This window comes from Miniopterus schreibersii (assembly GCF_964146895.1).
Source record: "Miniopterus schreibersii genome assembly, chromosome: 7".
Lineage (NCBI taxonomy): Eukaryota > Metazoa > Chordata > Mammalia > Chiroptera > Miniopteridae > Miniopterus > Miniopterus schreibersii.
Window position 1 is genome coordinate 13,691,217 of NC_138108.1, and position 14,078 is coordinate 13,705,294.

The 14,078-nt window shown below is 44.1% G+C and overlaps 1 protein-coding gene across 1 annotated transcript in view; it reads left to right on the plus strand.

The window, feature by feature from the left end:
* MREG (melanoregulin) overlaps positions 1 to 14,078 on the plus strand; it is a 43,010-nt gene that overhangs the window by 8,636 nt on the left and 20,296 nt on the right. The window contains exon 2 of the mRNA XM_081143088.1: positions 7,074 to 7,233. Within this exon, the coding sequence (XP_080999214.1) occupies positions 7,074 to 7,233 (160 nt within the window). The remainder of the gene's footprint in view (positions 1 to 7,073; positions 7,234 to 14,078) is intronic.

Below are 14,078 nucleotides of genomic sequence, written 5' to 3' on the forward strand. Positions count from 1 at the left end.
ATGTATCTAATGAGCCCCTCTATTGCATGACATAGGATAAGAGTTTACTGGCCTGGCTGGGCATGGCTCAGCGGTTTAGCATCGACCTAGGATCCAGGTGATCGGGGTTCGATTCCCGGTCAGGGCACATGGCCGGGTTGTGGGCTCGATCCCCAGTCGGGGGCATGCAGGAGGCGGCCGATCAATGACTCTCTCATCATTGATGTTTCTATCTCTATCTCTTTCTCTCTCTCTCCTTCTCCTTTCCTGTCTCTGAAATCAATAAAGATATATTTAAAAAAAAGTTTACTGAATTGCTTCTCACTGATGTTTTTTCCTTAACTTTTAAAAATTGGTGTTGGTACATGTGATATCAGAGACTAAAAACACACAAAAATATGTACAGTGTAAAAGAACTATAAAGCGAATGGACAAGGGATAGCTGTTGCCAGCCCCATGTCCCCAGTCCCCGATTGTGTCTAGACCATTGTGATAGTCATTTTGCTTTTCTGTATAGTTTTACCACCCATTTATGCACCTTAAATAAGTACTTTAGTTCTGCCTGCTTTTAAACTTTACATAGATGGGTTCAAATAGTGTGTGTTCTCTGTGAGATCAATCTAAGCTGTCCTGTGTCACTTAGTTTGTGGTTCTCATTGCTTCATAGGACATTTCATTTGTTCACTCCTTCTACTCTTGGTGGACTTCTGGGAGGTTTCCAGTTCAGGGCTGTTCTGCATAGTTTAGATTTTAAAGTCAGCACATACAGTTAAGCTTGCATTATCTTGCATTTTCCTGGCCACCGCATGGGTCCTCATACGCCAAGTATGCGCCAAGCATACGCCTGTCTCCGGGCCTTTGCACCTCTTGTCCTCCCTGCCTGGAATGTTCTTCCTCCACTTGCCTGTGTGGGTAACTCCCTCATTTTATTCATTCAGGCCTCCGTTCAAAGTCATTTCATCAGAAAGTTCTTCCCCACCCTCCACTCGGTCCCCTATTCACCATGGATTCCTTCAGAGTCCTGGTTACCACCTGACATAAAATATGTGCGTGTTGTCGCTTCTTCCCACAAGACTAAGAGCCAGCCCCACCTTCATAAATTTAAACAGCTCAGATGTGAAGAATTTGCCTGTGAGTCTGGAGACAGGGATTCTAGCCTCGTTTCTACTCTTCAGAGCCCTGTGAACTGGGGAAACAACAGTTCATATTCAGCAAATGTTTATCCAGCATCCACTAAGTGTCAGGTCCTGTTCTGAGCACTCGAGATACATCACTGAGCAAAATAGATGCAGATCCTGTGCTCAGGGGGCTTTTATTCTGGTGAGGGGAGACCACACCCAAACAGTGAACATAATAAGTAAATTAGAAGACACAGAAGTGTGTAGGAAAGAGAAAAGACAGCAGAGACAGGGGAACATGCTTGTAATTTTGAAAAGATTGGTTAGTGTAGGCGGCATGGAGGAGGTGATGTGTAAACAAAGATTTGAAGGCGGGGAGGGGAGGGAGTGAGGCTTGTGAGTATATGTGGGGAAATCATTACAGGTAGATGAATCAGCGGTTCAAGGGCCTGAGATGGGTGTGTGCAGATGGGTGTGTGCATGTGAGTGCAGGGAACTGCTGATAAAGGCCAGAGTGGCTGGGTGCCCAGTGGGGCCTTAGAGACCACAGTAGGGCTTATACTTTTAAGTCTGGTGGGAGCCCTGGGGGATTTGAGGGAGGGGTGTTATGATCTAATTTACATATTAAAAGGATCACTTTGGCTGTTGTATGGAGAAAAGAATTAGTGGGGGCAATGGTGGTAGCAGAGAAAGGTAGATAGAGAAAAAAAAAACGGTTGCAGGAATTCTTATGCAAAACTCAGAGGTGCTGGCTCTGGAGGTAGTGGTAGAGGTGGATATTTTAACAGGTATTGTCAATAGGATTTTCTGATGGATTAGGTGTCCAGGGATGAGAGAGCCACAGATGCCTTGAAGGGTTTGGCCTGAGCAATCTGAAGGATGGGGTTCCATCCCCTGGGGAGACTGCTGGTGGGAGGTTTGGTGGGAAGATCAGGTGCTTGGCTTTGAATTTGAATGTCAGACACTCAAGTGGACATGGGGAGAGGGCAGGTAGATAGAGGACTCAGATTTGACAGAGAGGTCTGAGTTGGGGAATATACGTCCAGATTTAGGAGTTTCCCTCATGAAGATGGTATTTAAAACCATGAAACCAGAGGAAGTGACCATAGAGGGAGGAAGGGAAAGGTCTGGAAGCCAGGTGCCCAGTAGGCAGGCCAGTTCCTAGTGGGGAATCAGACTGAAAGGCCTTAGGTAGTGAGGGGGTGGCTCCCAACAGCCTTTAGAGGTCGGGTTTTTTGCTTTGGTTGCTGTTAACTGGAAATTTTATCTCTTCACTGGTTCAGAGCTTCAGTCTTAAGCCAGTGATCGCTGACACAAGGCCATCTAGGGGGGAAACAGAAAAGTCACCGGGACTGCTGACATCAGCAGTGGGTCTTTCTCAAATCTTTCACTGATGACCCTTGTTGGTGCCGAGGACTCACAGGAAACTCTTGTAAGCCACTTGCGTGCCTTGTAGCACTTTGCGCCAAAGCCACTGCGCGAGGAGTCCAGTGTTTCTAAGCCTCCTGTCTCCCTTAACTCTAGACCATATTGAAAGAAAAGACTTCTCAGCAATTTGGTCTTGTGCCCCAGGTGGGATTGGGGGTGGAATCTGAGACTTATTTCATCCTACCCTTTTGGGAGTAAAAACAGCTTCAGGCTTCTAATGTAACTTCAGAGCCACCTCTCAAATGCCTTAGGTTAATAAAATATTTATCATCAGCAGATGGTGGCCAGGGGCAAAACAGCCCCTCTCACTTTCTTCAGTACCTTTTAGTAATTATAGAGGGGAGGGCGAAACAGGGAAGCTCCTGATTCAGTGCCCCCTTCCTCCCCTCCTTCTGTCCTCCATGGGCTTGTGGGCCCAAACCTCAGGGCCTTTGCACTGAATCTCTTTACATGCGCCCCAGAGTCCTCCATAGACTGGAGGCTCTCAAGCTGCTTCTCCAGTGGTTTGTTTAGGGCTTTTCTTTGTCCTGCTGCCTCTAGCCGAGGCGTTTAATGTTTTAAAGCAAAGTGAATTGCTGCCTTGACAGAGTAGTGATTGAGGCTATAAGGAGCAGGGACCTGCGTGCCAGCGCTCAGAACCAAGGATACGGTGAGCCAGGCCCAGTCTGCCAGATCCTGCGGAATGAGCGGGACACCCTCATTCTCTTTCATCTTGACCAGGATTTTGATAAAATTATTAATTTAATGATTTATTTGGTGATAGAAGCTACCTTTTCTGTGCCCCAAAGAAACCTGGCTTGTAAATGATGCGCAAGAACGTGGAGGGAATGAAGTCCAGGTAGAGAGAGGCTGCAGAGCAGCGTGGAGAGGTCTGCAGAGATGAGCAGGCCAGATCCTGCACGTAGGAGGCGGCAGGAGCTCCCAGCAACCAGCACTGGGGAGTCCTTGCTCACTCAGAGGCAGAAGGCCCTGGCTCTCTTTTCTGTTTGCACCGTCGCTGGGTATCAGTGACTAGGCAGAGTCTGAGGCTCCTGGGACGCCAGGGGAGCGCTGCTCCTAATTAGAGCAGAGCTAGATGTGGAGGCAGCACCTGTCTGGAGATCAGAACACTTCTACTGAACAGCCCGGTGGTGACCTATGAGCTTTATTTGAATTTGTAGATTAGGGAAGAGTAGCTAGTGTTTTACACTGGCTGGAGTCATGCCTGTGCGCGCGCGCGCGCGCGCGTGTGTGTGTGTGTGTGTGTGTGTGTTTGAGACAAGGAGGGGGAGGTGAGGAGACTGGCCTGGGAGGCAGCTGTCAGTCTTTTCAAAACACGAAGAAATTGTGAGTGATTAAACAAAAGGTGGCTAGACTAGGCATGGTTAAATGTTATTACTGATTATTCAGACAAATACTGGCCAATTTCTACCCTCCTGCTTTAGAAAAATCTTTAAAAAGTGGCAACAATGTGTAATATCTGGGATTTTCTTTAGCAGTTGGGGTTCCAGCTCAGTTTGCTCCATTCAGCAAGTACTTTTAAAGCACCTACTCTGTGCCGGACCCTGCTGGGCGATGTGGGTGTAAAGGAAATACTGGATACAATCCCTGCCCTTGAAGAGCTCACTAACCTGGTGAAAAGACAAGGTTATACAAAAGAAACAAATTTAGGGAAAAGTAAAAACCATTTTCAGGAAAGAACTAGGGGTTCTTGGCCTGAGAGGCCCATGGCGTCAGGAACATGGTCAAGCTCCTGGTGAAAGCTGTGCTCTCAGGGTCTGGATGCCTGGAGGAGAAGCCCCAGATGAATTTGCTGGTTTATACAGGTTTGCACTTGATAGTGTAGTTATTATCTGAGCCGCTCTGTTTGTGAGTGCATCCCCAGCACAGCATTTGGATAGCAAGTCTTATGACCTGTGGCTGCTTGGAGACGCTCCTTCAGGGACTCTTGCTGGGAGTCCCTGACCCAGGAGAAGTCAAGCAGCTCCATAGGCTCATCCCAGTCTGCAGAGTGGGACAGTATCCCCCATCCTTTTGACCTCAGATGGTTGTGGGCTGTGTAAGGGAGGGGTGGAATGTGGAAGCCCTGGCGGAGAGCCCCGTGCAGTGCAGTGGTGCTTTATCCTTGCTGCAAAATCTGTTCAGGCAAAAGAAATTGGAGTCAGTGCCTTTCATGTTATCCACACCTCTCTGGTGTCTATTCCTCATTTTCCCAGTGTTCTCTCTTTCTTGGCTCTCACCTGCTCTCTCCAGCTCCCTCCCACCCCTGCTCTTAGGTCTAGCTATTCCCCTGAGGTCTTTCCTCACTCCCCCTCTGATCCCTGGCTCAGAGCTGATGGAAATGCATGTGCATTTCTCCCAAGTCCAGATCTCCAGCCCTGTCCTGGCTTTTAAGCCCGGATCCCGACCTCTTTCTTAAGGTCCTGCAGGTTCACAGGGCTTCCTCCCTTATATTCTCCTTAAAGGCATCTCAGGTCAGCCTTGACTACTCTCCTTGCACCTCTGTGCTGCTGTCATCAGTCACAGGGCTGCCACTTCCCCTGCTCAGATGCTGCTAGAATCCACCCTCTCAGTTTCCATTCCCACCGCTATTTCCCTAGCCCACACCCTTGTTCACTCTGACCCCAAACAGTATTTCAAAGTGTTCAGCGTTACACATGCATTTATTTAGCAATAGAACCCCACCTTTTCCATGCCCCAAACAAATTGTCTTTGTATCTCTAACCAATAAGATTTTGAACAGAGTAGCTGCTCTGGTTGTGGTGGTTTGTGGGCAGCCTGCCTGTCTTCTGTTCCACTCCTCTCCCAGTGGCCCCCAGGCCCTGACACTAGGACCTCAAAGAGCATGGCATGAAAACCACACCTGCCCTCATGGGACAGCCTCCTAAGCCATCTCCTTGTTCGGTCTTCATGCAGAGTTATTTCTCTAAACCCCAGACCTGACAAGGCTCAAAATCCCGTTGTTAACTTGTCGTAGTTTAGAGGATCAAGCCTGAACTTCAGCACTATCCTCAGTTTGACCCACATCACCTCTTCTTCGCGTCCCTGCGTTTCCCTCCCTCCTTGCACCGTGTGGTATAGCTCTGCAGGAACGATGGGAATCCCCCAACTCTGCGGGAACTAAGCCTTCAAACCTGTGACCGTGCTGTTCCCTCTGCCAGGAATACCGTTCCCCTTGCTTCCCTTCCTGGTGAAAAGCTGTGCATTCCTCAGGTCTGGGTTAGATGTCGCCTGCGCATCATCATGCTAATCCATCACTCTTTCATGTCTCACCTGGTTACCTCAGTTGCACCTTAATGAATCCCCAGATCCACTCTGGACCCCTCTCAAGCATTCGCCACACTTTAGCCAAAAAGATCTTTAAAGCTGTAATGCTGTTCATGTCACATCATAGTCCTTAAAACTCTTCCATATCTTACCTTGATGTTAGGAATAAAGACCAGCTTTCTGAAGAATGTAAGAAAACAGAGTCTACAAAGCCATGTGGATCTGGCCTTAGCCACTTCCCCAGTGTCTTTCACTGTCTGGCCAACATCCCCTTTCAACTAATGCGTATGTGCACCCTGCTTCCTCTCACCCCAGGGCCTTTGAACATGTTTCCATTGCCTTAAACTCTGTTCTTATCTTTCTGTGTAAAGCTCAAGCACCCCTTTATCACAATGCCTATCTGACACCTACCTCCATTAGCTCTCAAAGCTCCCTGAACTCCCCCTTTATAGCACTATCACACTTTTTAATTATATAGTCATATGATCATTCATTAATGTGTTTCCCTACCTAGACTCTAGTGAGGTCCAAGGGCAAGGACCATGTCTATGTTGCTCACAGTTTTATTGAGTCCTGTCATTAACATGGAGTCGGTGCTTCATACGTATCATTAGAAGAAGGGAATAGCCTCAGCATGACTCCACCTGTCCAGTCCCACAGAAGTTAACTGGGACTATGTACAAACATGTCCTAGGTTTGACTCTCTGCCACTCATCTCCGTAAGCCCAGGCATGGATACTGCCTTATAAAGAGTAGATCATAAGACCAATGTACAAAATGGGGCTACTGAAATTCTTACCCAACATCCAGCATTGTTTATTGAAACTATTTGGATATGTATGTTTATTACTTAATTTTCTTGTTATAAGGAAATTGATAGACATTTCATACTATTGTCCTTTATATCTACTGTGCTTCCTCGAATTCAAAGACAGTGAAAAATTCATCTCTTTATGTTAATTGTTTTCATCTTTTAATCACATGAGTTCTAGCCCCCATTGAATTTCCTTTTTTTGTTTTAGCTGCCTGGGTACTTGGTGCTAAATTTCATGTTTAACATGGTAAAATTACCTCTGCCCAGGTGTACGATCGCATCTCTTCCTGTTGTTTTTAAAGTGGCTTTTAATTGTTCTGTTGTGTTATGCTTAACTATTAGAGACAATTCAGACTTTCCTGTTAGAAGTATATATTCCATTCCATATTATATAATATATAGTATCTACTGTTTAGTTTATTTCTATTAATTGCCTGCCTATGATATATATATTACAAAACCCTCTCACACCTTTGTTTTATACACAGTGGTAACAATCCGTATTCTTCGTTTGGAGCCACCCTGGCGAGGGACGATGACAAAAACTTGTGGAGTGCGCCTCACGATGTGTCCCACACAGAGGCGGACGATGACAGGCTCCTGTACAATCTGATAGTTGTTCGCAATCAGCAGGCCAGGGATTCAGAGGTAAGTGCCTTTTGAGACCTTGCTGTGTGCAGATAACCATGTCCGATAAAAAGAGCAATGACTGAGAAGACCGGCTTGAAATAAAAGAATGAAGGCTGAGGTGTTCGACATGAAGGTATTGTAACAGCTTGTAGTTGGTAATTATAGCTGGTCTTGGTAGGCCAGCTTGACAAACAGATAAGACTGATTTCTAATTATTACCTTAATGAGACAAATTACAATAGTACAGAAACAGCAAGCAGGGAGATCGTGAAGATAGTCTGTCATCTTAAATGGCTCAACCAGTCCGCCTCTGTCTTTCCAGGTGTTCAGCAAGTCACAGTTAGAAGCATCATACTGAAGGTCGGAGGCTGCTTTGCATTAGCACCAATTCTGAATTAGTGGGACCTGAAGTAGTTGGGTTTTTTCCTATTTATAGCTCCTTAAATGAATCAGGCAGCAGCATATCTGCCATATTTGAGATGATTTTTGTGATAAGGCTTGAAACCACTCTTCATGGACTCTCAATCCAAAGTTATTGGCATGGGGACACTAGAACATTGAAAAGGAGAGGACTTAAGAGAAACAGCAAAGGGGATCATGTTTTATTTTCTCTTTTACTTCAAAAGTAGTATTATATAGTACTATGTATATAGTATAATAAAATGTAGTAGTAAGGGTATCATTTTCCAAATAATACAACCAGGTTTTCTAACTTCTGTGTCCATTAGGCAGCCCTGAGTACATAGATACCTATATGAAACATAGATATCTATATTAAATACAGACTGCATGTTTCTTTGTATTTTCTAGTAATTGAGAAGAATAGGACTATTTAAATCCCAGGTTCTGGCCCTCAGGAAAAGTGTGTGTGTGTGTGTGTGTGTGTGTGTGTGTGAGAATGCTGGGGGAATTTTTGCTAATTAATTGCTAACTATTTTTCTTTCCCAAGGCATGCTTTAGCAGGAAGTGATAACCTTTAGAAGTGCTATCTGCACCCTGGTTCTTTTATTCTGGTTTGGCTTGGATGCCCTTGGGGTGTTAGAAGTGGGTATGGAGGTAAGGGAAGGGTGGACAGTTGTCCCTGGTTCTTGAGGCCTGGGGAATGCTGGGCTGGAGAGTCCCACAGTGGCTGTTGATGAGTGTCCTTCCTTGGGTGTGGAGTGCTGATGGGGACAGCTTCTGCTGGATAGCCATCACAGGGTTTAACTCAGGGGCGCAGCATCCTACTAGTAGCCTGCTCTGCACTATCCCTGGCTTCCCATGTCCACAGCACAATCCCCTCCTTGACTAGTAACACCTAAAGCACATCCTAAGTCTGCTCCAGCCAGGAACTGCTGCCCTGGCTGCCCTTCCTGAGCATGTGGACAGGAATGCATGACCTTGTTTTCCGCTTCATTAATGGGAAGCGCCAGCCAGTCCTTTGCTGCACTGGGCTGACCAGTTAGGGTTTGTGCTGGGGAGAATAGAGCGAATTCTTCTCTTCTCTTCCCCTTCTTCCCCCACTCTGCCCAAAGCAGTAACAGCGATAGGACCATGATACATACACAGTACACCCCTTTCCTCCCCCACCCCCAGGGCCTGTGCACATGGGACAGGCCTTGAAGGGTGTTTGGAGCTGAGCCTGGCAGCTCTCTCTGGAGGAGCTCCTGCTTCTCTGCCCTGTTTGTGTTCACTTTTGAAAAGATGGTAGAGGGGGCCACATGAGCTACAAAGGACTCTGAATAGACGCAGCTCCAAAGCTGCCCGTTGTGTCTTTGCTCTGTGCTTCTTGGACCTGTGTGAAGAGCCATCCAGAAACCCTTTGCTTCTCCTTGCCTAAGAAAAGAAGTCAAGCTTACTTCTAGAGGGGCTCTGTAACCAAGACAGGCAAGCAGTGAAGATGTGACGATAATTATACATAAGATGATTTGAAATATCTCTGTTCATGGTGCTTCCTTTTTTAAGTGTAATATATATATATATATATACACACACAGGTACATATATATAAATGTATACTTATTTTATATGTAAGTATATTATATATATGTATTGTAATATACATAATATATATACATGGTTTAAATTTTTTCATATAAAATGCATATAAAAGCATATAGTAATAGTTCTATTCATTTGCCTACAGGTGGGATTGTACATTACAGGCTCTTCTGAACGATGCTTTGTTTTCCCACTTAATAACATATTTTGGACATTTGTTCATTTCAAAGTGCTTAGATTTACCTTATTGCTTTTGAGGGCCCCCTAGTATTCTCTTGGATGGATTTAATCATCACTTAATCCGCCAGTCCCTGTGGATGGTTAGGGTGATTCAGGTTTTTTGCTTTTAGAAGCAATGGAACAGTGGATATCCATGTGTACTTGTATGACCTTCCATAATTTTTCCTGGACCAAAGAGCATGTGCATTTAAAAGGAATTGTCACAATGTTTCCTTCTTGGAGGTACCTGTGAAAAGCACTTCCAGTTGCAGAACTGAACATCATTGGAAGCTCATACTGTGTTTAAGAGGAGCAACTACCAAGCTCCAGAGAGCTGTTTCCATGCTGAGAATGTGAACCCGCAAGTGCCAGGACTTTCTGATTTTTAGGAGAAGCTGAAAACACAGATTTACATATAAAATGTCCAGATTTTTAAATGAAAATGCATGTAAAAAATGTGTCAGCCAAACAAAATATGTCTATGGGCTACTGATCTATAGCGAACATTTACAACAAGGATTGCCACTACTTATTATTACTGTTATTATGTCCAGTGTGATTGAAAAGTGAACTCACCATTAATTTAGAAGGTGGAAGAGGGAAGCTGGGGGGGGGGGGTGTTTGAAATTTGAACAAATTCCATATCTGTTAACATTGCTGATTTCCTTTTTCACACAGGATGAAATTGGTACAAATTTTAATAAAACAGGATTTTAGTTTTGAAAGGAGAACAAATTATACCTAGAAACAAGGAACCCTAGTATTTTTGCATGATGCCGTTTAGAAGCTCAAGCAGAGTATTGAGGAAAGCTGATCATTATGTTTTTCCTTGAGTAGCAATATCACGAAAGACCCCAGGAACATCCATATTTGGAATTCTCTGAAAAGTGAAAAATAACTTCAAAACAGTGTGTGTGCTACTTACATTCCCTTATTGAACTGAAGCTGGCAGAGGAAGGATTGCAAATAGTTAAGGCTAAATTTGCAGTGTTTTCCCAAATTGGGAGGGGAAAAAAAATCAGAAGACACATGGGAGAGCAAATAATGAAGCGAAGGTATGAACTTAAAAGTAACTCGCAGTGTCAGAAAATGTAAGGAGGGAACATTATTTCAGTCTAACAGAATCCACATTTCATTTACACAAGCCCTTGAAAGCTAATGGAAAACTGACTTTCAGTAGAAGACATAATGCATTTGCAGACCTCCAGGTAGTGGAAAAATTATTGCTCTTGTCTTTGAATGATGTCATAAAATACTTTAATTTGGCTAAGCAACGGTTAACAACCTCAAAATCATGGCACTGAATCATTCTTCTTGTGTTCATTCTCGTTAAGCTAGTTGTACTTCATCTAACACTCTGTTCTAGGGAGCTTAGGAATAGTTAGTGAAATATCAACGCACCTTATTTATTTGTGTAAATAATTTAACAATATGGGAAGATCTTGTCTTCCAAGATATTAATAATAATGAAAACAGTGCCAGGCACACTGTTCAACCACTTTACATGTGTTAACTATGTGCTGTTCAGAACTCAGTGATGTAGGCACCATTATTCCTCTTTGAAGCGACTTGTCCAAGGCCACACTGCTGAAAGTGCAGAGTTAGGATCTGAATCTAGGCTTTGTGAATGATACGATATATAATGAGCACCATGAATGAAACTGTGAGAGAGGAACTGATATCGTTTGAGATTCAGTGTCGATTTCGTAAGGCATGAGCAAAGCCCGATTCTGTGACTTGTTGATGCCAATGATAGGAAAGGCATTCTCACTGCAGGGGAGTGAGAGCTGTGCTTGGTTTGAGGTTCCCAGCCTTGTTTCAGGAAGTGTTCCCGTTTATAACGTAATACCTTTCCTAAGCTGTGCTTTTCCATGCTGATTGCTGCTGGTTAAAACTCCTACTCCAGGCTTCCTTGTTATTAGCTCTGAGATGTTTCATGGTCTCTGACCTATGTTCATTGGCGTCTCTTCTGCTGGTTCTGTAGTAGTTCCTTTAGGACTTTGTGTGTGGAGTCAACATTCTTACTCTGCTAAAAAAGACTTTTATATTTCTGATTAAGAAAATAAATGCTGAGAATCAAATTGTTCTCATAAATACTGTTAAGCACCTTTTGGTGATGTTTATTTGGCATAATCAGTGATGGAAATTCCATGTTTATTTAAAAATGATTTAAATCATCACATGCTCAGAGGTGTGTGTAGTTCTCATACTGAGGGCTTGCCTTCCTCTTACTGAGCAGTGCAGGGTCCCCGGGAACCAGTTGTGGGGCTGGAGTGAACCTGTGAGAAGTACTGAACCCTGCCAAACCCTGGGGTACGGCCAAATGTTATGTTTTAAAACTATAGAGGCAAAAACATAGAACATCCCTTGTTTACAATGTACAGTTTTCTTTTCCTGTGTGGCAGGCAGGCCTCCCTGCTGGCGGAGTGTTGCTAGGCATTGTAAACAGTTCCTATAGAGCGTTTCAAGTAGCAACAGACCTTCCCTGGGGTGGTCTGCAGTGTCTGGGTTGTACACTTAGCCTGTCGCACCCCTTGTACTGAAAGAAGGGACAGAACAGAGTTGATTGAGGTGTTTGAGGGAGGATGTGAGGAAGCAGGAGGGTAGAATTGATCATGTACCAGCCACTTAACTCCGAAGCACGTGGAGATATGATAATCCACTTAGACTCTGCATCGCTGTCTTTGGTTCTTTTTAAATATCCTGCTTCTCAACTCAGTATGAGAACTAAGTGGTTGATACTGCCATTAAGTTAGAATTTCTACTTTCATCATAGTAAGGACCCACTTCTAGTTTCACAGCTATTCTTATGTCAACGTGATGGATATGTCCCTGAGGGAGGCTGGTTGGTTGTTCATGCAACACTCACAGGCTTGCAAGTACCATGGGTGATATCACTTCTGCCCAATATCTCATGACCAACTATGCATTTCTCTGAACTTGGTTTTTCTCAGGGAACCTAAAGCTATTTGAACTTGGGGAGGGGGGGGGTGTTAGGGTTCTCAGAGAAACAGAACCAACAGGATCTATATCTTATCTATCTCTATCTCTATCTATCTATCATCTATCTATCTATCTATCATCTATCTATCTATCATCTATCTATCTATCTATCTATCTATCTATCTATCATCTATCTGTCTGTCTGTCTGTCTGTCTGTCTATCATTTATGGAGAGATATTTCTTTTCAGGATTTGGCTCACACAGTTGTAGAGGCTTGGTGAATCTAAAATCTGATGGAGGAGGCTGGCAGGCTGGAGAGTCAGGGATGAGTTGCAGTTCAAGTCCAAAGTCAGTCAGCTGGCAGAATTCCTTCCTATTCAGAGGTCAGTCTTTGTTCCATTAAAGCCTTCAAGTAATTGGGTAAGGTTCAGCCACATTTTGGAGGGTTATCTGCTTTCCTTGGAGTGTACCAATTTAGATATTAATCTCATTCACAAGCATCTTTACAGAAACATTTAGAATAGTATTTGACCAAATATCTAGGCACTGTGGCCCAGCCAGGTTGACACATAAAATTAAGCACCGTAGAGGATTTTACTAACACTAACCAAACTCACAAGAGACTGTCATATAAACCCAAATGCATGTAGCCATCTGGTGGGCTACAAACTTGATAAGTCAGTACAGTCTCTCCTCTATAATAAATTCTATAAGGGAAGCCAGTGATTGTAGTAGATGGTGGTCTGGTAAAAAGGAATCATACAAGAACAATGACAACTGACACTTATGGAGCACTTACTGTATACCAGCTGCTTGTCTAAGCACTTTCCATATACTGTGCTAACTCCCATTGTCCTCCAGCTATGATAACCTGGTGCTTTCATCTCCAAGATAAAGTTATCACTGCTCTTTGGTTAGGATACCCTGACCGTTAATGGGGGTAGATAGAGATTTCTGAACATCACCCCCAGGTGAGTGGTAATCTCAGGTACGGGACACAGCAGGGATTTGGGAGGGCAGGCAGCACAGTGTGGAGTCAAGGGAAATCCAGAGTGATGTAATATTGGATGAATCTGGGGCTGAGATCAAGGGAGGTATTTCAAATAAAGACTCAACTCTAGGAAGAGGCTCGGCAGATACCCAACCAGAGTCAGCTGATTAGGAAGGGAAAGTAGGGATCTTTAGACATTGCAGTCTGAGTGAAAAACACAGATTTTTGCTAGTAAAGTTTAACGCACTGCCAAGACCCAGCAAGTCCTGCTATCTCATTTTTCCCCATGCGACCTTTGGACACTTTATTCCCAGTCAAATAATGATATCATCTCTGTGCCCATAGAGAGCTGCACTTCTCCAGTTGAAGGTGCATTCATTTTCCTGATTTTATATTACATATCTATATATCTATATATCTATATATAGATTATATATATGAGTGTGTGTGTGTGTGTGTGTGTGTGTATCTGGACTGAGGGCACAGAAACCGATGATGCTATTGAGTTTTGAGGCATCTCTGCCCAAAGGGACTGTGCCAGCAGCGTTCAGTCAAGATCTGCATTGTTCTCTTGGCTGAGACACAAGTCAGCCCACGGGAAGTGGTTGCCCAGAATGGTATCCCTTGTGATCAAAATAGCTCCTCCGCTTCCTCATCAGTTATTTGGCTCCATTTACCAGTTTGAAATTCTTTTTAAGTCAGAGTGGTCTAAATATGGAATCATAATGA